The sequence below is a fragment of the Haliotis asinina genome, chromosome 2 (assembly GCF_037392515.1).
Source record: "Haliotis asinina isolate JCU_RB_2024 chromosome 2, JCU_Hal_asi_v2, whole genome shotgun sequence".
NCBI lineage: Eukaryota > Metazoa > Mollusca > Gastropoda > Lepetellida > Haliotidae > Haliotis > Haliotis asinina.
This window is the reverse complement of record NC_090281.1, coordinates 59,678,488-59,706,053: the sequence shown is the minus strand read 5'-3', so window position 1 is coordinate 59,706,053 and position 27,566 is coordinate 59,678,488. Positions and strand designations below refer to the sequence as shown.

Sequence of the window (27,566 nt, the reverse complement as noted above, 5' to 3'; positions counted from 1 at the left end):
AGTCTGGAACAGACAATGAGTCTCCCTGAAGATTTCCCTCTGACTCCAGCTCTGCTACTCGCAAATATGCTGACGTCGGGCACTGTGCATTCACATGGGTCCAAGGCGTGATATGAAGGGTCATTCACTATTGAGAGTTAATTGAGACCCATCTACTCCGCACTGTATCTGTGCTCCTGTGTTCACTTTCGGACCTTTGCCGACATAAAGTTCGCACATGACAAATGATGCTATGTTCAAGGTCATGATAAACCTGACGAGTTCACTCACAATTATGAACTCTAGCAGAATGGTGGAACGAACCTGATCTGAGCGGAACAGTGAACAGGGGAGTTCTCTGTCTTAAATATTCAGCAATCACCCAAGTGCAAAGATAGTTTGAGTTCCAAATACTAGTCCTTTTGATTGTTGAGTGGCCTTGTGGTCAACGTTCCCTGTCGCGCGGAGGACCTGGGTTTGATTCTCAAAAAGGATACAACGTGTGAGGTCCATTTTTGGAGTCCCCCTCCCAGACCATGCTGAAATATTGCTAAAATCACTCGTAGCGTGTGGACTAGCGGCAGTTGATTTTAATGAAATCGTGCTACATTATCCCTGCTGTTACATCTTCCTTGGGCAACTACCAAAGTTCAGTTTGAGTGATGACAACCAATGGGATGTTCTGCTTGATGTCTCTTTATTCCAATCATAGTCATCAGTCACACAGTTTAACAAAGCATGCAGATTCATGTTGGGAGAAAATACAGCTTACTGCACAATAATCATATTAATATAATAGATAAAATAACATCTTATACTGCAGAATATATATTTGGCCAAACGAGTCATAACAGCATAATTATACATAATAATCAATATATTTGGTTATAAGATAAATATTTATTTAAAAGACACAACGGTATATGGTTATGTGCAGATAGCATTGCGAAGCTTGCTTCTGTAGTTCACATGGGCATGGAGTAAGGGGTGTCTGTGTGATATCATTCCAGCGAGGGTGACTGACTGAACACTGATTTGAAACAAATTTCAGTTTTATCAGTAATAAATAGTCTGTTCTGTAGGGTAGTATAACAGGAGCAATGCTGAAACCCATCAGAATGGGGATGGTGCTGAGAAATCCTGAAACAATCAGCCGAAAACATATATAAACTCCAACCTTTGATCATCTGTATCTGGCACAACCAAGGAAGAAGTTCTGCAAGGTTAATGGCAGCACCTAAGACCTGGGTGTCAAATGTAGCCAGTTTTACAACAGCTATTTAACCAAAGTTTTGTAGAAAAACACTGATGCTTCAAGTTCTTGTGAATAAGCCCAGTCAATGTCCTTGAGATCACAACCCTCACTGGACCACCCTCTTAGGCCCTTACTCCAATCAAAGAGGAGGTAAATGGTAACTTTATTTGGTATCTGAAACATGTACAACCTTGTAACAGTTTTGAAAATAGTCTGAAAGGCACACAAATAATCTGGAAGCTCAATACAAACACATTTGCCCATTGCACACACACAAGATGGATGTTGGTCTTGGTTCTGGTGCAGTGATGGGGGATGGAGTCATGGCTGTGGTTGTGGTTATGGTTTTAGTGTGGTTTTAAGTGTGGATGTGGGTGTGGATGTGGGTGTAGATGTGGATGTGAATGTGGGGGTGTCTGTGGTTACTGGCTGGGGAGTAGCAGTGATTGTGTATGGTTGGAGTCAAGGTTATGGTTGTGTGTGTTTGTGTTTGTGAGAGTGAGTGTGTGTGTGTGTGTGTGTGTGTGTGTGTGTGTGTGTGTGTGTGTGTGTGTGTGTGTGTGTGTGTTGGTGTTGGTGTGGGTGTACATTTGTGAATTGGTTATTGAGGGAGATGTAGTGAAGGAAGAACAAATATTTATTGCATTTAACTATTAACACTAACACTAACTGAGCTCAGAAGGTAATCCTGGGATTGTCAGAAACAAAACATTTAAAAATCAAAATACCATTGCCCTTTTGGCTGACATAAATCAAAAGGATAGCAAATGCTATCAAAGTCCCTCTTAATGTGTGTACATGTGACTTTATGGCAGAACTAGTTTACACAGGGATAACCCTATCCTGAACTGCCTCCTCCTTAATACAGTGAAACCCTATTAATCTCATCAACATGGTAATCAAGATGCACTGCTTCCCAGTCAGTTATTGTGAGAACAGATTAATTATTCCAGAACTTTGCAAGTGAGGAAGATGTGATCCAAATTTATAGGATTTAATTTACAATTCTGACGACAAAAGGCAAAAATGAGAATTTTATACATAAACTTAACAGATCAAAGACCATCAACATCTGAATAAACTTAAAATGGATAACAGAGTCAATGTTTGACAAGAACCAAGTTTGGGTATGTCTGATGACAGTACAGTCGTCTAGAAATGTCATGCCATTCAGGACATCTTGGCTACAGACAGACCAATATGTAACAAATTATAGTGAGAGGCTGGGTGAGATAGGTGGGTAGTGGTCAGGTTGTTGTCTTAACAACTACAGTGATCGTAACTCCCATTCTTTAACACAGACTTACGACTGTCGTAATGCTAAGGTTGCTTGTACAATAGCACCCAGGTTAACACAGGTCTCAGCTGACCCATCACATCATTTGTACCTACCTTAACAAGCTCATGCAGCTTATGCATTATACAAGTGATTCAGTAGACACACTTGGTGTATACATCCTAGTGCAAAAAGGAGACAAATGTTATAAACAAAATAAAAATACGTTTTTATCATTACATGTAAATAGCATCACTGAGAATTTCATGTTGGATGACACAACAAAAATCACTAGAAATAAACGACTATATCTTGTGTGCTTGGTTAATATGCAGTAAAAAGAGTGCAATGGGAATATTATCGCCCCATAAATCACACATAGCCATAGGCTACAGCAGTGTGCAGGCATCAGGACAGGAGATTGATTGGCCACCAAGCCATGAACAACCCACATACTATAGCGGGTTATACACAAGCTTACCTATATACATCGGAATGAGCGGATTAATTGTGTAAACAAGCCAGAAAATCACTGCACGGGATGTCCCATTAAATTGGCCCCTTCACAAGTAATCAAAAACAATGAAATGAAACAAATGGAATGGCAATGATCAAAATGGAGGAGTCACTTCCCATGATTCCTGTGTTGGTCATGTGACCAGGGCGTAACGTTACAAATGACATGACATAATGGTCACTCTTTACATCGGCTCTGTAACCTGGCTGACACCATGACGTGTTTGGCCCACTTACTTGTCGTGACACTGATTCCAATGTCAAGAGGTCAAGGTCAAACATGATGGCTTCTTCCCATCTGCAGACTATTCCTCTGCATAGTTACATTGGAAGCTTCAGTTTGAGTGTCATTTATACACGATTAAAGTAAATCTGACAATGATTATGACAATTCTGAATATTGCAGGTATGAATGTGAGGCACAGGTCACATCTGGTGGTTAACAGGGTAACCCTTTCGTCCTACCATCAGACTGATGCACATTTTGACAAACTACGATGTGAACATGTTCACATTTTCCAGTGAAAGTATCCTTTACGAATACAACTACTGCATGAATAATGAAACTACTCCAACTGTCCTTCACATACATAGTTATTCATGAATATTGGTTTATATTTCAAAGCTGATGATGCTTCATTTAATGAAATATATGCAACAGAAGGCAAGATGGGATTTTGCAATAAACAGGAGTGCAGGAGCGAAGGAAAGCACTTTTGTCACAAACTTCCCATTTCAAGCAATTTCCTACGGTAACACACTAGTGCATCTTTAATGATAAATGCAAGCCCTTGATAAAAATCTCCATTTTGACATTAAAAAAACTGTTGTCTGTAGAGACAGTGCTGTTACTGAACTAAATCCCTGTTGTCTTGTCTCACGGGTACCTGTAAACATATCCTCATTATGCTCAAAAGATTGATGCTATTACTGAATCAATAAAATCAATGATTACATTCATGATATTATGACGCTCTGTAGACTTTGAACACATTGCAAACATTCAAACACATGTATTTTCACGCTCAAGTTGATCCAACAATAGTATTAATGAAGCAAGAACACAAGAGTTATGTCATGGCCCAGATTGTCGCGAACTGCACATAAATGATTATTGTCAAGTAACTGGATACTTCACTGCTCCCAAAAGCAAACATAAACTAGAAGGTAGCAAACAGTATCATCAAAACGAACCTTCTAGCAGTTAACTGTTTAGCATAAAATCTTTTATTGCATCTGAAGTGAATTCTGTTGGTTTAACTAAACAGCTTCTCAATTCTTGAGGATAATGAACATGTCACGAAAGGACAATGTATGATGGTGACCTGGACGCAAAGTACCACTGCATACTGTCTATAGAGGCTTTCCACAAAACTGTGGCATGACAAATATAACACAAGTTAAGCTCCAAGCATTAAATATGTCATTTTACAATCCTCTATCTATTATCACAGTATAGTTTTAGAACTCTCCAGCGCTGGGGCAACATGGCACCACAATCAATTCTGGTGTACACTTTCACTGGGTTAGTTCTTGTGTCAGAGGTGTAGAAGGAATTTCACCTGGAAGGAAAACAACAAAATTACATAGCCAGCAAACTAGTCAAAACATGCCGAGGGGGAACAAAATAGGTGTCACATGATAGAGCAAGTGTTCCCTTCTTTTTTCCAGCTTTCCTCACAAGTTATGTGATACAAAGTTTGTAAAGAAACATGAAAAAAAATAATAAATAAAATAATAGTCCCTGAAATTAAGAGTATTTACAGTATACTTTTATATCATCAGAATGTGATAAAGTTCAAACTAAACACAGTATTTCTTAGAAATAATATACATCTAAGATCAAGTAATTTTATGGTTTCTACGATACGAAACCAAACCACAATTCTTTACCCAGCTGTACTAATACATTTGTATGAGTGCCTTGACCTAAATAATGAACCTAAGAGTGAGCTACAATTTGTACATATATATATGTTTGTATTGTGTGTTTGTGTTATTGTACGAGTATATTAGATAGAACTATATATGCTCTGGGGCATAGATCTTTCAAGCTGTACATACTTTTGTATGAAAGTGTACAAAAATGGTTTACTTATTGTATCAAATGTGAGCTACAAAGCCTTTTATCTTACCTGGCATGTAAATGTTGCTTTCTGATTGGCTGAGCGCTCTTCTATGAATATTATTATTTCACAAGTGAGTAATATTTTCCATGTATTCTGCTGGGAATGCTGGTAGTAATTCTTTATCTCGAATAACACTGGATCATGTATGATGTATGAAAATGACCAATGTTTAGCAAATGCATATCTATGGAAGGGAGATAACTCTAAATCTGTTTCTCTTGTCTGCAAAGTCTAGTGATGGTTACAAAAAGATTTGTATTGGTACCTCAAACAATTCAAATTAACACTGAGGTGTTTGTTAAGACAAATAAGTTGTTCACTGGTCCCTCGGGGTTCATGGGGTTGACATACCCTCGATGTTTGATTCTATTCACTGAGCCCTTCATCAGTCCTTGTCTCCTCACTAGCGACCAGTGAACAACTTATGAAAGTTTTAGTGTATCAAGTGTGAACTACAATGCCTTGTGTATCAAGAGTGAGCTACAATGCCTTGTGTATCAAGTGTGAGCTACAATGCCTTGTGTATCAAGTGTGAGCTACAATGCCTTGTGTATCATGTGTGAGCTACAAAGTCTTGTGTATCAAGTGTGAGCTAAAATGTCCTGTGTATCAAGTGTGAGCTACATTGCCTTGTGTATCAAGAGTGAGCGACAATGCTTTGTGTATCAAGAGTGAGCTACAATGTCTTGTGTATCAAGTGTGAGCTACAATGCCTTGTGCATTAAGTGTGAGCTACAATATCTTGTGTATCAAGTGTGAGCTACAAAGTCTTGTGTATCAAGTGTGAGCTACAATGCCTTGTGTATCAAGTGTGAGCTACAAAGTCTTGTGTATCAAGTGTGAGCTACAATGCCTCGTGTATCAAGTGTGAGCTACAATATCTTGTGTATCAAGTGTGAGCTACAATGCCTTGTGTATCAAGTGTGAGCTACAATGCCTTGTGTATCAAGTGTGAGCTACAATGCCTTGTGTATCAAGTGTGAGCTACAATGCCTTGTGTATCAAGTGTGAGCTACAATATCTTGTGTATCAAGTGTGAGCTACAATGCCTTGTGTATCAAGTGTGAGCTACAATATCTTGTGTATCAACAGTGAGCTACAATGACTATGTACATAATGTATGTAAGTGCTGGATACAAATCATACTTGCATTGTGAATGTTAACAAGGGACAAGTCCCTTGTGTAAGTAACATACAAGTGGCACTGTATGAAAGTGTTAGATCAAAGTCATTCTTACATATTGTATATAAGGTATACAAGTGGTACTTACATATTGTACATAGGCATAGGATGCAAGGGCTACAGAAATGATGACAATATATCCGAGGTACTGAACGAAATTGACGAATTCCTGAAAACAAATAACACAATCATGTTCATATAGTATACAGTAATGCACCTTCACATGGTTTACACACTGTCTGACTATGATCAACACACGAGTAAGGTGTAACGACAGTCAGCCAGCTACAAACACATCCTAATCAATAAACAGTCACTGAACTGCATCATCTGACTTGAAGACAGAAACAACACTCAAGTGATAGAAAAGTAGGAATGCTTTAACTTCAGTTGAACCCTTGTAGAGCATTAACAACAGGAACAGCAGTGTATGAAAAACTGGCAACAACATGGTCGTGATTACAGGCAAAGACATATGTAAACCATTTAGTTACCTACAGTGCAGGTAAGGTGGTCACACATTAATGATGAACTATAAATGTGCATATTGTTTGACAATGTCTTTCCAAACGTGATCAAAGAAATGAAACATCACATCTGTTGTATGAAGGAGTATGTGCATGACACCTGTTCTGTGTGAGATGATGGGGTTGGGGGACTTTTAACTCCTTGTCAAGAACATGACAGTAACCTGACTCCATGTTGGGAGTAAGAGAGTGAGTTTAGTTCCACACTGCACTCAGCAACAATATTCCAGCTATATGGCAGTGGTCTATTATTAATCAAGTCTGGACCAGACCATCCAGTGATGGAAATCATCAGCATCGATCTATGGGATATGATGACATGTTTCAAACCGAGTCAGCGAATCTGATCACCTCTTACGACAAGCATGGGTTACTTAAGATGAATTTTATTGCGGATCTTCACGTCCCCATATTGGAGTGATCGTCATGGGGGTCACACTCCTTTGAGCTGTATGTTAGTAGCATGACTACATCTCAGTTTGACAAGGGAGATAAAACTCCCGGCCTTGCAAGCAGCTTCTCTAGTCAACCCAACAAGCTTGGGTATGTGTGTAAGGTGTTAACAAACCTAGGAACATAATCAGACTAAACTGGGATTCAAACCCACCATCACACAGTTCAGGTAGGCTGCCAAGGTATGATTTGTGACAATGAAATGGCTTCTCTCCAGTGAACTGAACCAATCTGGACTATTCATATCAACAGAATATAGAAAATAGATAAAAAGACACCCTAGTGTCACAGATATTTGTTGAAACAAGTCTTCACCCGCAATGGAGATCCTTCCCAATGATTATACCATTGCTGCTCTAGCATATCATTATGAGAACACATCTAGCACCTTTATGGCTCATTTAGGGAAATTAAACATGACATAAACAGTAAACAAATACACACAAATGGATACAGGACACCAAACTGTTTGACCCATTAGCCAGAAACAAGTTCTAATGGTATATTCCGCTGTAATGTGGTGAGTCATTTAGCTGCATGTTCTGTCAGCTGAGAGCACAAGGCTAAAGCCAGCTTCCTCATTACATGTACTTATCACGAGATGACAACGGAAAAACAAATAACACCTGCACAACAGGGAGGGGCACCTTGATGTAATATTCACCATCATAACACACCATTAGCACATCTAAGACAGTGTTTTCATGTGTGCATAGGTTGGGTTGACACAGAAACAGTTAAATGCCACAGCTCAAAATGTGGCGCCCTTTACAACAAACTTATCCAGCTTGTATGGAGTACAGCTTATGTTCATGTTGGCACAGTTTACTCAATAATATATGATTAGAGGTCCGAGGGGAACACACCGTTATTAAGGCTGTGTATATCACTATGCTGCATACAGTCATTATGAACCTGTATATCATTAACTGTGTTACAGTCATAACAAACCTGTATATTATTACACCGTATATAGCTATAGGATATTAAATGAGCTTCCCCTTTCATATCAAGTTTATGTCCTGAGTGACAAACCAAAATTATTTCATGAGGGACATAAACTTGATATGAAAGGGGAACGAGTTTTGTGTCCTATTTATTATCCACGTTCTAAAAAGTGAAAATATCGTTAAAATGAAGCAATATTTTGCTTTCCTATATAGAACCATGTAACGCGGATTAATACATCATATTGGTGATTGGAATGTCACACAAAGATGAATGTGAATAACAGGGAACTGTGTGTCTCAAATAGTTGAGCTTAATGTTTTTCATCGGAGGACGAGTTACTGTAAATAATTTGGTGACGCTTTGCGCAGGATGCCAGCGACGCCTTCTCATCTCGGCTTGGAATTCCCACTTGTCGAGATTCGATGTTCATGTTGAAGACTCCACTGAAAATTGGGTCTGAAAACACAGCCTACAACCTTGAACGAAGACGATTACAAGCCTATTGTGCTCAGATTCTGGGAAGTGCTTTTGACCCCTACATAAGAAACCATGGGAAGAATGGCAGCGACAATATGTTTGTGCAGGAGGACGCGAATGGATGTGGCTGACAGTGGCAGTGATAGAGATACAAGAGCGTCGCTCGTCTTTTGATGTTGTGTGTTACTGTGCAGTCCTGACAACATACACGCAGTAGGTATTCAATCTAGATCTCTTGATAACATTCACAACTCTTCCCAACAATTGTCTGTCAATTTTGACGAAATCAATAACTTTTTACAGGCGACGCCATATTTGTTTACACTCATGAGAGGCCTACTAGACATATTTACTTACGTATTTTTATATATTGTTTTATTTTCGTTTTTTATTACAGAAACTTGAGTTATCATAGAATTGAAAATAATGCTAGTAACCACACTAAATGAAATAAATTTTATCTGATTCCATAGAAGTGTTTTCTTTTTACATGCTCTCAGATGTGAAAACTCGAATGAAAATCATGAATAGAATGGGTGATGAAAGTAGTACCAGTAATGTCAAAGTTCATGTACTAGCCAATCAAATCACTCAAAGGTGTTATGACACATATGTGTCATAACACTTTGTTATGAAACACCTTTATGAAGTACCACATGTGTAATAATTAGTGTTCCCCCTAGGGTTCAGAAAGGGCAGGGTCAATTCATGGAAAAGGGCACTTCATAACCTCAAAGGGCATGATAGTGACGATTGCTTAAAAAACAACAAAATGTATAAGAAGTCAAATTGTCTTATAATTTCAATTCTAAAGTTTGTTTTTTCTCTTTTCAGTTTGTATTTTAAGATTAGAATTCGAAAAAACCATTTCAAATCTGGAAAATACACACTCGTCATAGTAAACAACTGCGATTGAGGCGAAAAAGGGCAAGTCACAAATAAAAAGGACAGGGCACAAAAGTTAAAATGGCAGGGCGCTGCGCCCTCCTAAATGTGCCTAGGGGGAACACTAATAGTCATTAGCATCATTTATATCACAATATGCTATGTCTGCAGAATGACCCTGTATATCATAATGCCATATAATAATAATGTTCCAATGTATCAAAACACACTATGGTCATAATAGTAGTATGTATAATGAAACACTATATAATAATAAAGACAATATGTATTGAAACACATTTAGTCATAATGGTAGTATGTATATTACACACACATAGTCATAAAGAACATGCATGTGATAACAAGACATACATACCAGTAATAATATTTTTGTGTTTATCATTGCACATTACAATCATAATGACACTGCATACCATGACCCCCAAATGTACTTGCTATACATGATTTGGCTGAGGTGCTTACTTTCCATATCACATAAACCTCCATATCCACAAACATATTCAAACAGCATTCCGACTCACACTAACATTGAGAGCCTCACAGAGGGCTTACTAAACAGTGACACATATCTGTCAGCAAAATAAAAAAGGGTAGTGTTTTCATGCAATATAAAGCCTGATCATTCTATTATTCTCTTCAAAGAATAGTCAGGGATTTTCTGAAATACATCAAATCATCACTGAAATCCATCAAATTAGCTTCCAGTAATAGCTGCTTGGTCACAACAAATGGCTGGGAACTCATTCATCTGGGAGTGCAGTAGGACAACAGATAGGTTCAGCTGAAAGGCTCACCATCATGTTTTCATGCAATGTTTCCGCTCCTATGCATATTTATCAGACAGCATAATACCAATTTCCAGTGTATTAATTAATAAATAGCATAAAACTGTTGCTTATATCTACAGCTTGATTACAATACACCTGTTGCTACTGCTGTTACAAAATGGGTTGAATTGTTTTAAGCGTAGAAATTGCATAGAATTGTAGAATGCATCAATTGTTATTCTAGTGTATCCCAATAGTCTGGTGTCTAATACAGCTGTATGGGCCACTTAACATAGTGTACAAAAGTGTTAAAGGAACGGTCCTTGTTACATTCAGATTTTCCTGAGTTGGTTTTAAAAAGTCATTTGCACTTGTAGTAACATTAAGCAGTACATGACTTCCTGGTCCTAGTACAGAAAGGAATTCACAAATGAATGAGTGGGTGAAATTCAAGTCATACTTCCCCTTACATCAGAAGCTTCAATGATGTAAAGGCATGAAGAATAATTGTTCAAGAACCAGTTCTAGCAGATTCTGTAGAATTTCCTGGCTGGCTATAATAAACAAAATCTTCCCATGCCTCCATGCCACTACGTTTCTCTCCAACTATATCCCATTTTCTCGCCCTCAAATAATTTGAAAACCAATGATAAGCATGCAATAGCGAAGATGATATGAACCGAGGAAATAAAAGAATGACGTTGTATCAAACCCAGAATACAGGGATGTTTCATATCGCTGACTCAGTCTCTCATTACACCTATAACAGACACATTCACACACACTGAGCCTTCAAACCAGCCCCTTCACTTAATTGGATGTGCTGCTGAAGCCAGTCAGGTAACCTTTCTGAAGTTTTTTTTTGTGCAAACTGCCTTAAATTTTTTTAGATCCCTTGTAACTGCCAACAATGAATTAAATGGTTACGTCATAATGAAACAGCTGGTTAACTGTGTGACTCATTCATCCATGGCACACCACAACATTCCCAGGGCATTCAGTGCACCTGGACTGAGGAGGTCACAACTACCTTATCCCATCAGCCAGGATTACCTACCACCATACAGAGCTTCTACAACTGTGTCATCCATGGCACACCACAACAGGCTGAGAACAGGAATGGAGAGAGAGAGAGCATAAGGGAGAAAAAGACAGTGAGAAAAATAGAGAATGAGTGAAAGAGAGGGAGAGAAAGAGAGGTAGAAGGGAGGGAGAAAGAGCGTGAGTGACAAAAAGATGGAGATCAAGGAGAGAAAGAGGGAAAGAACAGGAGAGAGAGAAAGAGAGAGAGAGGGATAGAGAGTGAGGCAGTTGTAAGACTACAATATCAACGGTATGTTCACATGGGAGGACATCTTGAAAGCCGCATGAGTGCAACCAATAACATAAAAGGTCAGGCAAACAATACATAAATGTGACCCACAATACACAAAGTGAGATTTCTGTTGGATGGTCTCATTCATAATCTTTTGGTAAAACACAAAGAAAATCATTTTCACTTACCCATATTTTATCTATACACACAGCTACCACGAGGTACTGTAAGAGTTGCTGCCCTTGGAGAAGGCGCCAGAACAGGATGATGCACCACGTGAACCACGAATGTAGCGTCGACGTCTGGAGTGCCTGAAGACAAAAGACAGCAAAATAATAATAAGAACAAATTACTATGGACTTTTTTGGGTTTGAGATTTTCTGCTGCAAAATTTCAGCGTCATCATTACACTTTTTGACCTTAAAGACACAGAATAACCATGAATGGGAAAGATAACATGATCACATATCGTCACATGACCATATTGCATCTGACACTGCTGGTTTCATAAATGAACATATGCTGCATTAACTGTATATACTGTACAGATCATCTGCGAGAACAAAATCTTTCCGAAATCTGCCAGACAAAGCTGAAACATCTCGATAATATAAAATGGTCTGTTTACAAGGACAATTGGAAAAGGTTAAATGTTTTTAAACTGATTAGGTAATTTAGAAAGCTGTGCTGGTAAATTTTGTAGTACATTCTGATGTAACAAGCACAGTTTGCAGAAACAAAATTGTTCAAAACAAATCCGAATAATGTTTATTCTCTGAAAACACATAATTCTGACAGAAATATCAAACTCCAAATAAGTTGAAAAGCAAGTGAGGGGGGGATTCAGAACCTAAAACTGAACATGAGGAAAATCTAGGCTTGCTGGAATCAGGGTTATTACAATTACAGAAAAGCCATGATGGAAGGAAAACTAATATGGATCAGGGTCTGTGAGACAGGCCAATCAAAATCAATCAACAGCTCAGTGGCCAAACAGGCTGAAGGCAACTGTGGTAGACAAGATGGGTACAGTTGTCACCAGTGCCTGATGACACAGAAATCTGAATGTACAGCTTTTTTGAAAAAAAAATACATGACCTGCTTTTCCTACCATATGACATGCACCCTTTAACATCTCTCTCTAATTTAAAACATCATGTACATTACACTTGTCACCTAAGCCTATGATATCACACGTTTTATGTATCTGGAACACAGACATATGCAGACTGGTCTCAGGTACACCAGTTTTACATATCAATTATATCTATGGAAGTGTATAGGTATATATCAGATATGTCTATGGATGTATATTTATTGGTTTTTATCGTGTCAGCTTGATTTGAATAGCTCAACATTTTCTTAAAAATGTTATCATGAGGCATCAGAAACTAAATTAATTAAATACTCAGAAATTAGTATTTAAGGATTTAAGAATACCCGAATGGGGAATACAGTGCATATCAATGTACATGAAATATCCTTTTTCAGTTAAACCTTAATAAACCAAATCAGATCAAATAATCTGTCTGTATTAAGTAAAGTTTCCATTAATGAACGGTAATGGACATATTTGCAATGACCAAGCAGAACAGGTGTATTTTAACTATGGGAAAGTGTATATATCAATCACATCTATGGAAGTGTATGTATGAAATAATCTAATTAGGTGTATATGACAGGTACATTTAGCAGCTGTTTACATCATATATAGTCACCAGTCCAGTCAGGTGTACATTTCATGTGTGTCTGCGTCCACTCAGATGCAGATCAGATATAGCTATGCTGGTGTATAGATCAAGTATATGTGCATTTTGTCTTTACTTAAAAGAAATGAAATATTTACAAACATTATTGTCAAAAAAACACTGAAAATGCAATATATTCATTTTACTGAGAATGCAACATAATCATTTTAGGGAATATATATAAACAAAAATTGTTGTGTTTATCAGGGTTTGGGTAAAATCCCCTGGAACTCCTAGGATTTTGTGAACCCACTGAGTGAATGAGGAATTTCATAAAATTTTTAGAAATTTTCAGTGACTTATTCTCAGTATAACACGCATGCACGCATACCCACACACGAAACAGGATTGCCATGGCAAGTTGAAAAATCAATGCCCTACACTGTCCCATACCCAATAAAAACTTCTCTAGAGTATAGTTTAATGGCTTTCATGTATCAATGCTAAAAAATGCCAAGTCATTCTTGTTATATGTTACAGTTCAATATGAACTGACACTTGTCATGCTTGGCTGGTGTCTAGTCAATCTCAAGGCGTTCATACAATACTATCGATAAGTGTGTCTTGACATAGGGACTGGCAAGGGAGAAGGATATATAAAGCTATAACATATACTGGCCCTACAGTCTGACCATGATGTGATAACACAGCCCACCGGCCTAGGGTAGCGATCAATGAATGACATTCAACAGGACAGGTGGCCACTCGTAAACTAACTGTACTCAGATTGCTGCACAAATATTTGACTGATTGACCAAATTGATCTGCCAAACTGAACAGGGTTAAAATCGATTTGGTTACTTTCTGTGCCACTGTATCTACCCATGAACATCTTACCTGTTTGTGTAGAAAGGTAGTGTTCTACTGTAACTATCCATGAATAGCTAAACCTGTCTGTGCAGAATGGTAGTGTTCGACTATAACTAATAGCTGTACCTGTTTGTTAGAAAGGTAGTGTTCTACTTTAACTACCTATAAATAACTGTACCTGTTTGTGCAGAAAGGTACTGTGCTACAAAAACTACCCATGAATAGCAGTACCTGTTTGTCAGAAAGGTAGTGTTCTACTGTTACTACCCATAAATAGCTGTACCTGTTTGTCAGAAAGGTAGAAATCTACTTTAATTACCCAAGAATGGTTGTACCTGTTTGTCAGAAATGTAGTTTTCTACTTTAACTACCTATAAATAACTGTACCTGTTTGTGCAGAAAGGTACTGTGCTACAAAAACTACCCATGAATAGCAGTACCTGTTTGTCAGAAAGGTAGTGTTCTACTGTTACTACCCATAAATAGCTGTACCTGTTTGTGCAGAAAGGTACTGAGCATATGTGTTCACTAATGATAATGATAGTCAGAAAACAATTATTTTCTCTTTATATTTTGGGGAGCAAACTACCCTCTGAGAAGAATTCCAAGCTGGCAGATTAAGTCAAGAGTATCAAGCAAAGACCCAAACATGGTTCAGTCAGGCTGATTCATGCAGGGACTATCATGCAAGGACCTAAACATGGTTCTGTCAGGCTGATTCATGCTGGGACTATCATGCAAGGACCTAAACATGGTTCTGTCAGGCTGATTCATGCTGGGACTATCATGCAAGACCCTAAACATGGTTCTGTCAGGCTGATTCATGCTGGGACTATCATGCAAGGACCTAAACATGGTTCTGTCAGGCTGATTCATGCAGGGACTATCATGCAAGGACCTAAACATGGTTCTGTCAGGCTGATTCATGCTGGGACTATCATGCAAGGACCTAAACATGGTTCTGTCAGTCTGATTCATGCTGGGACTATCATGCAAGGCCCTAAACATTGTTCTGTAAAGATGCACCTGGATTGATTCATGCTGTGACGGAGGGGTTAGAGGCTTTCTGGGCATTGTATTGGTTTAAGTTTTAACCAAACTTGTTCACTTGACAGGACCCCTTCTCCCCTATACACAGCCTATTCAGGTTCCAATACCTGCAACTCACTCACGTCTGACATGACAAATCAATAACATCTGTCATGACTGTACGGGCGTAAAGTCATCATATGCAGATTATGATGTGCAATATCATAATTGGCAATAGACACTGTTCCCACGGGTCAATGATGTAGTCACCATTGATTACCTGCCATTTCAAGAGGAAAAGTACAATCAATATGGCCACCACACAACAGAGGGGAAGTGCTTGTTCTCTGCAAGATTAACCAGCTACATCAATGCCCCTCCATCAAAGTCAACAAGAAAGAGAATAAACTGGTCATCCATTATTATTTCTGATGTCCATCGTCATCTATGCAGCTTCCTAGCTTATTACCAAACCGTTTCATATTTGTTCACTAGTAGCCTATAGTTTTTTTAATCCTCAACTTAAAAATCTACACTAAACCATCAATCAGTACTACCTCCCACATCAACACCTGCTGATAAGACTTACAATGTCCTTGGGTAAACAAATTGGTGATTCAAGTATGCTTCAATCAAACATTGATGTTATACATGGGACTGATATTTGAGATTACCTGAGATATGAATACATATATTGTACGCCTCATCACTGCAGAAGTGTCTCTGTGACAAGTCTGTCCATCTCTGGATCTATATCCTCTAATGCATACATCCATAAATATTTATAAAAAACGAATGAAATCAAATGTAACCAGTGTGGAGGATGGATCCGATTAATGACATTTATTGGAAATGAATTAGGACAACATGGATGGTGGAGGTGAATGTTTGTGTTGTTACAGATGAGATCAGGTTAAATAGGTTTGAACCTCTTACTTCAATATTTTTTCTAATATGATGATATGTATGCATATGTATGTGTCACTGCTTGTACTAGCCCAGACTTCAGCTATGTTAGCTCAATGATATCATGCCACACTTCAGCATGAATATCCTTACTCCGACACACTCCTTCTTGTACCCACTAACGCTGAGTGCCATGTAGGGACCAACAAATACCACATTTTTTAACATCTTTTTGTATGATGCAAAAGGCGTTTGAACCTGTGACCTTCCTCTCTCCAGACGCTCTAACCACTACACAACTGTGGTGACATGGTTTTGTGTAGTCACAAAGTATGTTGGCTGCTGTGGGTGGTTGTTTGAGGGTATGTGTGTTCCTGACTGACAGTGAGCTTGGACTTGTTTACTGAATGATATTTGGACTTATTTGACAATGCACTCAGCAATACCCTACCTAGATAATCCAGACAATTCAGCGACCAACAGCAAGAGCACTGATCTCAGACTACGCAATTTGCTAACTAGTCTAGACTACCTAGTCTTCTTATTCGCCTCATAAGACAAGCATGGGTTTGGGAAGCCCAAATCTGACCCTTATCTTCACAAGTAGCGTTGTGTCTGAGTGTGAAGACATGTTTGTGCAGGGTGTAAAGGTGGATGGTGGATGGCCATGATGTACTTTTACAAGAGAATTGTGTCCTCAAGCAACAACAAGAATAGCCTTAATTTGCCTATTGCTGACATTGCTATTAAGTCTGGAGATCATGCCCTTGTAACAATGCCTGAAAATAAAAACATAAAATTCCTTCCTCACGGCAGGAACACATCCAAGATTACGCAAAGTGAACAAAGGCAAAAAACATGAAATCAGTTAGAGACATTGAATCACTGACACATATAATATAGACCATGTGAGTGTAGCCTGCAGTCAATGGTCTTATCAATCCTCCCGAAAAAAGGTCATCTAAGTCGCATTCAGGTATTACACATGAATATTCATTAGTTCAGGACGATCCTGACCAAATACCATCAGCAATACTAACAGACTACAAGTATTAATTACTTACACTGACTAAAGACCTGTTACTCATTTCTGATGATTATCAATTTCACTAAAACTGTTAGTTGATCGAGGACTACGATCTACATAAAACGGCCAATAGCCCTCAGGATTATTAGACATTTGCCATAGTCAAAAGTGGTGCAATATTCACAAGTTTTACTTTACCAATCACCTAAGGGATGAGTGTTTTTGTGTTATCCCCTGCTAGCTATAGCCTGTTTAGGCTGAGTGCTCCTCACTGTAAATGCATGGCAGTCAATCGAGAGCAATAACATGACGACATAGCTGTAATGTTTTCCTTTGGCATTTTAAGCAGTTGATCCATTTTATTTGGAACCCTACCCTTCTACCTTGGTGTCCTGCTCACCTTTCAATACAATAAATGACCAACAATTGGTGTGTTTTTAATTTCTATTTCATGTTGAAGTTAAGTGATATAACTCTGCTTTATGAGTCTTAAGAATCACAATGCAATGTATGTATGAATAACGTAACATAATACTTAGAAATCTGTCATTACGACCCCTTTTAGGAATAAGGGTGAGCCTTTTGAAATTGTTGGATCCAGGAGGAAACAGAGAAGTGGATACACACTTCAGGATCCATGAAGTAAGAATTTCCCCCCCCACACCCCACCCCCACCCCCACACACCCGCTCCTACTTTGCCACTGTCCATAAAGGATGAGTGGTTTGGGCGTTATGCCCTGCTAACTATAGTCTGTTTAGACTGAGTGTTCCTTACTGTTCATGCATGACAGCCAGGCAGTGTTCACAAATTGAGTCTGACCCTATGACAAATCTGGTAAATTCACCCACAGCCCGATGGAAGTCTACAACCTGCTGCCCCCAGTGTCTGACTGTATATTTCACAATACCTTTGACTGAAGTTGTCAAATGTGACACGTCACACTTGTTTGCTGGTTTTAAGTTTCAGTTAGTTAGTTAGTTAGTTAGTCAGTCTATGGGTCCTGAGAATTTTCATTGGCAAAGAATCAGATTGACATCTGAAACATACAGGACCCAATGTCCTGTTACTCTGAAATACCATTCATGAACCTGCCTGGGCTATACTGAATATTTGACTGACCCATGCTGTTGAATTTGCTGGTGTGACACTCAGTTACATATTGAGAATGATAAACACAAATATGCCACATTGCTAATTTGTTGGGATTCATCTTTGCAAGTGAAAACAAAGTTAACCCATGTTGTCAGTAAATAATCTTGGGTTTTTCATGTTAAAGGCCTTTGTTAGATATTTCTTTCATCTCATGTTACTAAATGTACTTTAAAGTGAATAAATCACATATGCAATTATTTGTTGAGCACACTGGAGTTTGCCATAACTTGATTCAGTTAAAAGTGGAAATATTACTATTTAATACCTGCTGATATAAATGACAATACAGCAAAAATCATAAAAATCTTTGTAAAACGCTTCTGATTTACACAAGGAAATATTCAATTTTCATGACTCACAAATACTGAAAATGACTCCCCAAAATTAAGACTTTGAGTCATTTTTCAAATCTGTTTAATACCCTGCTTACAGCAATAAGATGACACCATACTTGGATGCACATAACAGGAAAGACTCAAGGACAGTGTACCAGTTATGTCATTGTGTCATTGAGGGAGGATAGCTCAAAGTGATCTTGATGCTGTGGTGCCTCCAGTGAGCACAGGCACGATGCAGACAAGAAACATCCTTCTACTTTTAATTACTTAGATACTATTTTTTTCAGTTAATCTATGCTTACGGCACAATGATGCAATGAACACAACACTGGCAAACATGATAAAACCTGTATGTACTATGTACATTAACATATAAATGTTTTGATTTAATATTTAAACAATTCCAAACTAGTTTTTGTTACAGTGGCTTTCTCTAATTGGTGGAAGAGAAATGACAAAATTTTATGGATGATCAACATCTGTATTTTCACTGACGTTTTGGTATAGCTTCCTAAAATGTACTGCTTGGAAGCATATCAGAAGCTCTACTGAAAGTTTGCTAACTTCTCAATTACACACTTAAAACTCCAGTATCAATTTTGTGAGTATCCGATGCAATGTTTTGAACTTTAACACTGAACATTGCCGCCACACACCTACAAACAAATATATACATTTAGTTAATTAATAATTAGTTAGCTAGTTAGTTAGTTCCAGGTTGTTTTAGGGGTTGATATGGCTCATAAACACGTCAACAACAAGGACAAGGTAAGTCGGACCCTGAGGTCAGGAATCATAAACATGTATACAACGCATGAGCATCCTGGAATTATAGTCTACAACTGCTTATAAGCATTGACCAGGTACGTAGCTCATGTGAACTGTGCACCCTGGACTGTGAACTTAGACACTGATAGCACTGAACTTTGGGATATATTGTGAGAATCATATCAGACCATACATTACTGCACAGGCAAACTGTAGTTCAAATGGGGCTGCGCAGTATGGATAATATATATATGCAAGCAAAGTGAGCAAAGGTTGGCAACGTACTTTCCTCGTTTCGGATCAAAAAATATTTTTCATCTCAAAATAAAATATCGCAACCATCAAAGGTACACTTCCATTTCCTCACTTGGTTGTGTTCTCACATTTCCTACCTCATGTTTAATAATTTATCACGTGAAATATGTTTTATTCAACATTTTAAGCGCCACTTGTGGCATTTAGATCGTTCTTCGCCTCCATTACCCCTGCCAGCTCCCGGCTGAACGGAGTGACAGAACAAGAATAAGCAGAAATTGAAATGAAATATGGTATTGCCTAATTTTATCATGAACCTGTTGGAGTTTATTTGCCTTATCTGTTGTCACTATTGTTAGAATTTTCGTCACATCTATTCTACATAAAAACAATTCTGGCGTAATGGGCGAATGAAGCAGGGGAGGTAACTGCAAGTATTCCAAATGGAATAATATCCTCCTGTTCCTTCAGTCCGTTAAACCAGAAGTTGGAAGTGGAATGGAGGCGAAGAATGGTCTGATCTACCATGAGTTGAACATAAAATGTTGAATAAAAAATATTTCACACTAGTAATTGTTCAACGTGGGGTTGGAAGTGTGAGAGCACAGCCAAGTGAATAAATAGGTGTATACTTTTGATGGTGGCGATATTTTATTTTGACATGAAAAATATATTTCGAACTTAAGCGAGGAAAGTACATTGTCAACCTTTGCTTGATTCGCTCATATGTAAGAAGACTGGTAATTTTCTCTATTCTGCACAATCCATTTGCGCTACAGTTTGCCTGTGATTACTGGCACAACCAAAGAGACCATCTCATACATGAGGGATATTCAGTTTCTACCAAATGTTGGTTCAAATACACACTCATTCAGTATATGCCTTGATCTGTAAGGCACAGGAAAACACACTTGCATCTATGAACAAAAGCTTATTTCAGTATTTTTTACATATTCTGAACACTGACTGAACAAGGCAGTGACACAAATCACCTGAGCCACGTGTATTTAATGGATAGTATCAGTGTCTACAGGGAAATAGGTGAGGTCTTATCTTACCAGTTTAGTGACTGATCTTAGGTCACCTTGCCAGTATTTCATTTTGAGACAAGCCCATAACTTAACTACACATCAAATATACTACTGTCGTCAAAGCTGTACACAAACCTGTGTTAAAGCTGGCAGGTATACCTATAAATACTTTAAGGTCATTTGCAACCAAAAATTCAAAAATAATTAAAACACAGTTTTCACTTATTGATGATATATAAAATGCATTGCTGATTAAGAAAAATACAAACTAAATTGTGAGTGTGTAACAGCAAATCAAGAGTGCAATATTTTGTACTTGGGTTTACCTCCCTCGAAACGAAGATGATGCAATACAAAACCCAGTCAGAGCTCAAGTGTAATAAAGCCTTTTCATTGGCCACTGGTTCATTTGCCGATACACTTAGCAATCTCTTTGTTTATGGCTTAAAAGCCTGATAGGTGTTAATTTTAAATTGCATGTGGTCAACGATTGAAGTTGTGCGCTGCATATCGTCATTAGCAGACCGGCAGACATATATGTGTCAATAAACCACACACAGAGTTTTCTCTGTGACAGAGGCTGGTTATAACAATCAACATGGGATTTTTCAGGTAAAAAGCAGATTATTTACTTGTTTGTGTACACAACCAAGATTAAACTACTGCTCACAACCTCATACTACAGGCATGCATGCATGCATATATTTCAAGCTCCTCCAACCTATACACTGCGCATGCATTATAGGTGCAGCGCAGCACAGCTGTTGAAACAACTTTTAGTGAATCTTTTGAACTCTTTTGAACTTTTCAACTTTACAGGCTGAACTGACATTTTTGATGATTTTTTTTTTTTCGGTAAGTACATACTGAAAGGTAACAGAATCAAAGCTGTGTTTTACGTTGCATCTGACCTTTAAGTTTGAGCTATACAAATACCTATGTTACAGCTGTACAAATATCTACATTAGAGGCTATGGTATAGGAGCTCCTATGTTACAGGTGTACAAATACGTATATCAGAGCTGTACTAATATGTAAGTAAGAGCTGTACAAATACGTATGTTACAGGTTGTACAAATACGTATGTCAGAGCTTTACAAACATGTATGGTACAGGGTTACAAATACCTACGCTAGACACAAGATACATATATTGTCAGATACAGAGTAAATCTCTCTCAAAGTCTCTGTTTCCTTCACACAAGGCATATATTTAGCACTAAGAATGAGGTCAAGACGTTTGGCTGTAGTGGAGAGTGGCAGTAAATACAGAACTAGCTATAGGATGAATCTCCCTGCCTGAGTAAACGGCAACATCTTGCAATATCAAGGCTTGCTTTGTAATACCTATCCATGTGTTTGTTGCTGTGCATAGGCATATGCAAAATCAATAGGTTGGAAATTAATGTATTGATGTGGGGCGAGACAAAATACTCTGCTATGCATCAGCTGCTGTTAAACTGCAGGATGTCAACAACTGTTCCCTAATAGGCCCCTTAAGATCCCAGATAGAATTAGTCCTCAGCATTCCAAGACTGCCACCAAAGCCCAGTGCGCTTGTTATAAGACGTAACTAATGGGATTGGGTGGTCAGGCTCGCTGACTTGGTTGACACATCTCTTCCCATTTGAACAGATCAATGCTCATGCAGTTGATCACTGGATTGTCTGGTCCAGATTCAAATTATTTACAGACCACTGGCATATAGCTGGGACATTGCTGAGTGCACCGTTAAACTAAACTCACTCACACTAATACAGCAGATGAACATCAGATCATCAGTGCCACTGTACACTGAGAAGATTGAGCCATCATGACATATATTCTTTGGGGAATCCCCTCAGTGGTTTAAGACAAGAGCTGGAAACTTGATATTGTGATCAACAAGTGTACTATCACTGCTGTAAAGTGTCAGACAATCTGAACACGACTCCTCCCTAGATGAGGTGAAAACTGAACAATTAATGCTTTGCTGTGCCAGTTCCTCTGGTAATAGTATAAATACCATCATCTGTCTGTCAGAATGTGGCATTCTCTGTGGTATTGATCAGCCTAAACTGCTTGAGTGACTGACTGACCTATTAGATGGCTATTTTAGATTAGATATTCTGGAAAATCAGGAAAAAAACGACGTGGAAGTCAAAACAAACTGTATGATTATCACAATGATCACTGTGGGCCTGTTAGTTGTATGACAATGATCAAGGCTGGTATACATGGTATAGGGTCTCAAAATACACAGCACAGTGTATATTCATATATATATTCATATATATTTATATATAATCTTCAGTTCAACCTACTTTTGCATCTCATCAAACTCTTTTCAGTGGTGCTCTCAATCTCACAATTTAACATAGGCCAAACCATTTTGAATGCCACTGCACAAAACAGGAAATACGGTGTTGGATGATAACAGTTTGTGAGTCCAGGACAAATGACGGTGAATTACTGTGGCAGAATTGATAGTGTTAAGGAAATTGTTATGTTTCAAGTTTAATCAGATCACCAAAAGGCATAGACACGCCTGTTTTCATAACGGCACACCTAAATTATATTGTCTTGTGCCCAATGGCACCATTTGAAGAAACTGCACTTCTGCCCCCGCAATGTCATCCCAAATGAAGATGATCAAATATGACATCTTCACTGGAAATGATCAAATATGACAAATAGTGTATACATGTGGATCACCGAGCCATGCAGGGACCTGTATCTGGCTATATCCACAAACCTGATTCTCAAGACCAGGGTCAGAAGTCACACATAACCTATATTATAACTACCTAGAAATACACACTGCAACATGGCCTGATGCAGTGGCCAATGGTAAGTGAGGGCAAGTCAGTTTTACCTCCTGCATGCGTGCGTGCGTGCGTGAGAGAGGGAGTGAACCTCTAACTTTCCCACCTGCTGTTACATCCACAATAGAAGTGTTATCATGTTCTTATCACACCATTAATCTGCAGCTGATAATTAACAGGACATTTGCTAGTTTGTAGGTAAAGTAGTGACTGGCATGGTGAGAGAACAGATGAGGCTTAATGTTTTGCTCAAGACTATTGCCCCTCAGTAGCCATTAATCTGTCACTACTTAAATAAGCCAGTATTTCCAGGCCTGCAGCAAATGTCAGCAAACAATTCCGATCTTAGAATACTAGATTTCCCCAGTTATGTTGTTTTGTTTATGACTAAATATAAGTAGCAAAAAACCTTTCCATAATATGAAAATCATTGATTAAAGGAGAATTCAACATATGTTCTCCTTATGTCAAAATGACTTGTCTGGTGAATAACTATAATACACAACCTGTTTGTAAATATAATAACTAATGTGTAAAAATGACATATTTCACTGATAGTAAGGTCAATAAAGATACTTTAATGCATAGTTTGAATGTGTTGCTATGCATACCAAGAAAATATCTGATATAAAAACAACAAACACTGAAAAACTATCCTGATCTGCCTGGTCGTTAGAAATCCTGTAATTAGGAGTAGAACAAGAGCACGCACCTCACCCCAACAGAAAGCTGCTATACTACTGTTCTTGCAAACTCTAAGTATATTACAGGGCACTCACAGTAACCCCCTGCCGTGTGTGCCCCTCCTTGTTTGTAACAATCAGGGGGTGGCTACTGCTATGCATGCCCCCTCCTTGTCTGTACCTATGAGGGGGTGGCAACTGCAATATATGCCCCTTCGTGTCTGTATGAGGAGGTGGCTACTGCCATGTGAGCCTCTCCTTCTCTGTAACTACGTGGAGGTGACTACTGCCATGTGTGCCCCTCGGCTCTAACTATGAGGGGCTGGCTACTGCCATGTGTGCCCCTTATCTCAGAAAGACAGGTGATGTACATTCATATCATTTGATCCACAAGCTAAAATACTGAGTGCTAAGATTCAGGACATGACTTTGAATCTGACTGTGAAAAGCATCCAGTGTGGAACACAAGAGTACACACTTTACTAGTTTACATTTACATATGTGGGCATTTAATTCAGCTATAGCGGTTAATGGCCTGGAGAGCGTCAGGCTGTTTGTTACGGTTGAACAGATTCCTATGAGATGGGACATAGGTTCACAATGACTAGTTTAACGTGGTCAGAAAAATGACTTTACTTTTTGCAGAACAGTGAGTTCCTCGTAACAGTCCCACATTTAGCAGAAATACTGAGGTCCACAAATGATCCTACTTTTAGCAAAAATACTGAGGTCCACAAATGACCCTACTTTTAGCAAAAATAGCGAGGTCCTCAAATGACATTTCTTTCAGCAAAAATATCAAGGTCCTCAAATGACCTTTCGTTCAGCAAAAATAGTGAGGTCCTCAAATGATCCTATATTTCACAGAAACGAGGTCCATACAACACTCTATTTAGCAGAAACAATGAGTTCCTCCAATGGTCCTCCAATTAGCAGTGACAGCAAGTTCTCGTAATGATCCTACATTTAGTAGGAACAGCGATAATGATTCTGCAATGAAAGATGGAAAGAGCTGGCCTGTCATCTGTTTAGTCCACCACAAGCTGGCAATGATGTCATTAGCCTAAATAACAGACATGCCACGCGCATTACAACACCTTGTTAATCAGCTAGAAACACTAGCATACAATTGTTTCAGAGGATGTCAGTGTGTGTTGGGTGGGTTGCTGGGGAGAGATGCATTACAGATCTCGGTCAGATGGCCAGTTCAAGTTTCACTATATCAGGTACTGCCTCTATACAAACACAACCAGGACATTCCACCTGACGAAAAACACACCTGCATGCCTTCACATTGTACGGATCATGGGTTGGGTGTCTGAAAGGTCATTTTGTTTGCATTCAACATACAAACTTCTGATTTGGTATAAATTTGAATGAATCTTTGGCTGTGTGGTCTTGATTAATTTGTTCCACTGTTACATGCAGAAGTGTGTCTATTCCACAGAGTAGAGATGAACAATCAGCACTAATCCACTGCACAATTACTGTTGTGTTAACATCATGAAAGCAGCAAACACATTGTTATATTGATGAAATACATGCATACACACATTTAAGCTTAATCAACATACAGTACATCTGTGGAACACTTTGAATAAAACATTGTATAAACTAAAAATAGAGCATATCTTACCGTCAAAGCTGCGTCGTTTATAGGTTTCTCAAACAGTCCCTCCATCTGGTCAACGAACGTATCCCAACATTTGCTGGACAGACCAATCAGCATACCGTAACAGAAAACTTTCCAAAATATCATCTTTTTACTGGGTACACTTGTATGTCCATTTGTGGAACCACTGGTGCCATTCTTCGTCCACATTGGTACATCGACAGCCTTCTTATCAAAGTATTTGAATAGGTATAAAAGTGCACCAATTGATAATGCAAACCCACCAACAGTGTCACACAGAAGATCAATGTAGTACCCCGAACTGTTTCTGTGGGAATGGTAGGCGTAGTCTTTGGCTCTGCTACGGAAGACAAGGCCATCAAGACCATCTAACCATGTTCTGAACTCAAATAATATCAAGCCAAAGCGGCGGTCCCTGATACATTCGGATGCTATAAATTTCCCTGCAATTAGTGCAATGATCACATGCGAAAAACTAATCATATTTGCGGTTACAAAGAAAAAGACTGTACTAAATCCTGTCACTTGGTTGAATATTTCTGTAGTTGGCTTTATAATATAGTGACTCGTGGGGTCAGTCATGATCAACTTCATAGTCAGAGGATAGAAAGGGGAGTAAGCGTGACCAGGGACGGTCTGGGGAACTGACAGCACCGTGTCTTGGAGGGCTGTATACAATATTATATCCATGATGATGTAAAACACTGTTATGATCGTTCCTAGACATATTAACACATTCTTCTCCTCGCGGAAGATCTGAAATGTACAAAAAGGCACCATCGTTTCTCTCACAACCACCGGAAGGAATCTGAAGACCGGAAGCTCTTTGGAAGTTAAAACCTTGTAACCTTGTATTCGGCCATGTTGTGACTCCACCAGCATCAGCAGCTCTTCGCATCACATGGAGGCAGGGTGACCTAGCAGAAGCTACAGCACCTGCTTACTTTATCCCCGCTCAGTTTCGCGCACACAACACCATGGCCAAAGACTTGCATCCACACTCCAACAATAATCCACGGACGCATGAACTTGTGAGAGACAGTGTTAGTGGAAGACACAGAGATTCTTCTTGTTTATATTCCGAAGTGTTTATTTTTAGCTTCTCTAAAATACGGAGCCTGTGACCTCCCAGGTTGACGGTCACTGTGAACGTACTGTTAGCAGTATCGAAAAAGGAAATGCCGTCCCTGTGTAGTCTGTGGACGAAGACTCAATTCAATGAATACCCTGAGTTCTTCTCTTGGGAAAGGACGTCTGCTGTGTCTGCTTCACAATACACGCGGGAAAGAGGAATTGAAAACCGTAAACAAACAGCAGATCTTGTGAATATAATGTCCTCTCATAATGAAGATCGTTTGATTATTTGTAAAGATCGTTGGTATCACGCAAGTGGCCCACCTTTCGCGATAATGTCAGTGACACCACCTCAGACACTTATAGCTGTACACCTATTTTCGAGGGTAACCACTGTCGAGACGAGGTTTCCGGCTGAAACGTGACACATACAGTATATCACACTCCTGAATGCACTCCAGCAGAATGTAGTATCTTGTCCATGTGCCCAGCAGTAAGGCATGTGCTTTAACGGAGAGATTGAACGTACACCCGCCGCTGGCAGCTTTCGCTGCAGTACTGATCACCTCAACT

The 27,566-nt window shown here is 38.8% G+C and overlaps 1 protein-coding gene across 1 annotated transcript; it reads right to left on the bottom strand.

Moving 5' to 3' along the window:
- Positions 1 to 659: 659 nt before the first annotated feature.
- Positions 660 to 27,566, bottom strand: LOC137274035 (ceramide phosphoethanolamine synthase-like). The gene is made up of 4 exons (XM_067806992.1): positions 25,923 to 27,566; positions 11,923 to 12,045; positions 6,427 to 6,507; positions 660 to 4,588 (listed from the first exon to the last, which is right to left on the bottom strand). The coding sequence occupies exons 1-4, from the start codon at positions 26,799 to 26,801 to the stop codon at positions 4,565 to 4,567; spliced, it is 1,107 nt and encodes a 368-aa protein (XP_067663093.1). The 5' UTR covers positions 26,802 to 27,566; the 3' UTR covers positions 660 to 4,564.

Excerpts from the sequence above, each read along its gene's own strand:
- LOC137274035 (XM_067806992.1), bottom strand. The coding sequence starts at position 26,801 with ATGCTGGTGGAGTCACAACATGGCCGAATACAAGGTTACAAGGTTTTA. Across the intron at positions 12,046-25,922 it reads TAAACGACGCAGCTTTGACG|GCACTCCAGACGTCGACGCT; the intron begins GTAAGATATGCT and ends TTTTGTCTTCAG. Across the intron at positions 6,508-11,922 it reads TGTGTATAGATAAAATATGG|GAATTCGTCAATTTCGTTCA; the intron begins GTAAGTGAAAAT and ends ATTTGTTTTCAG.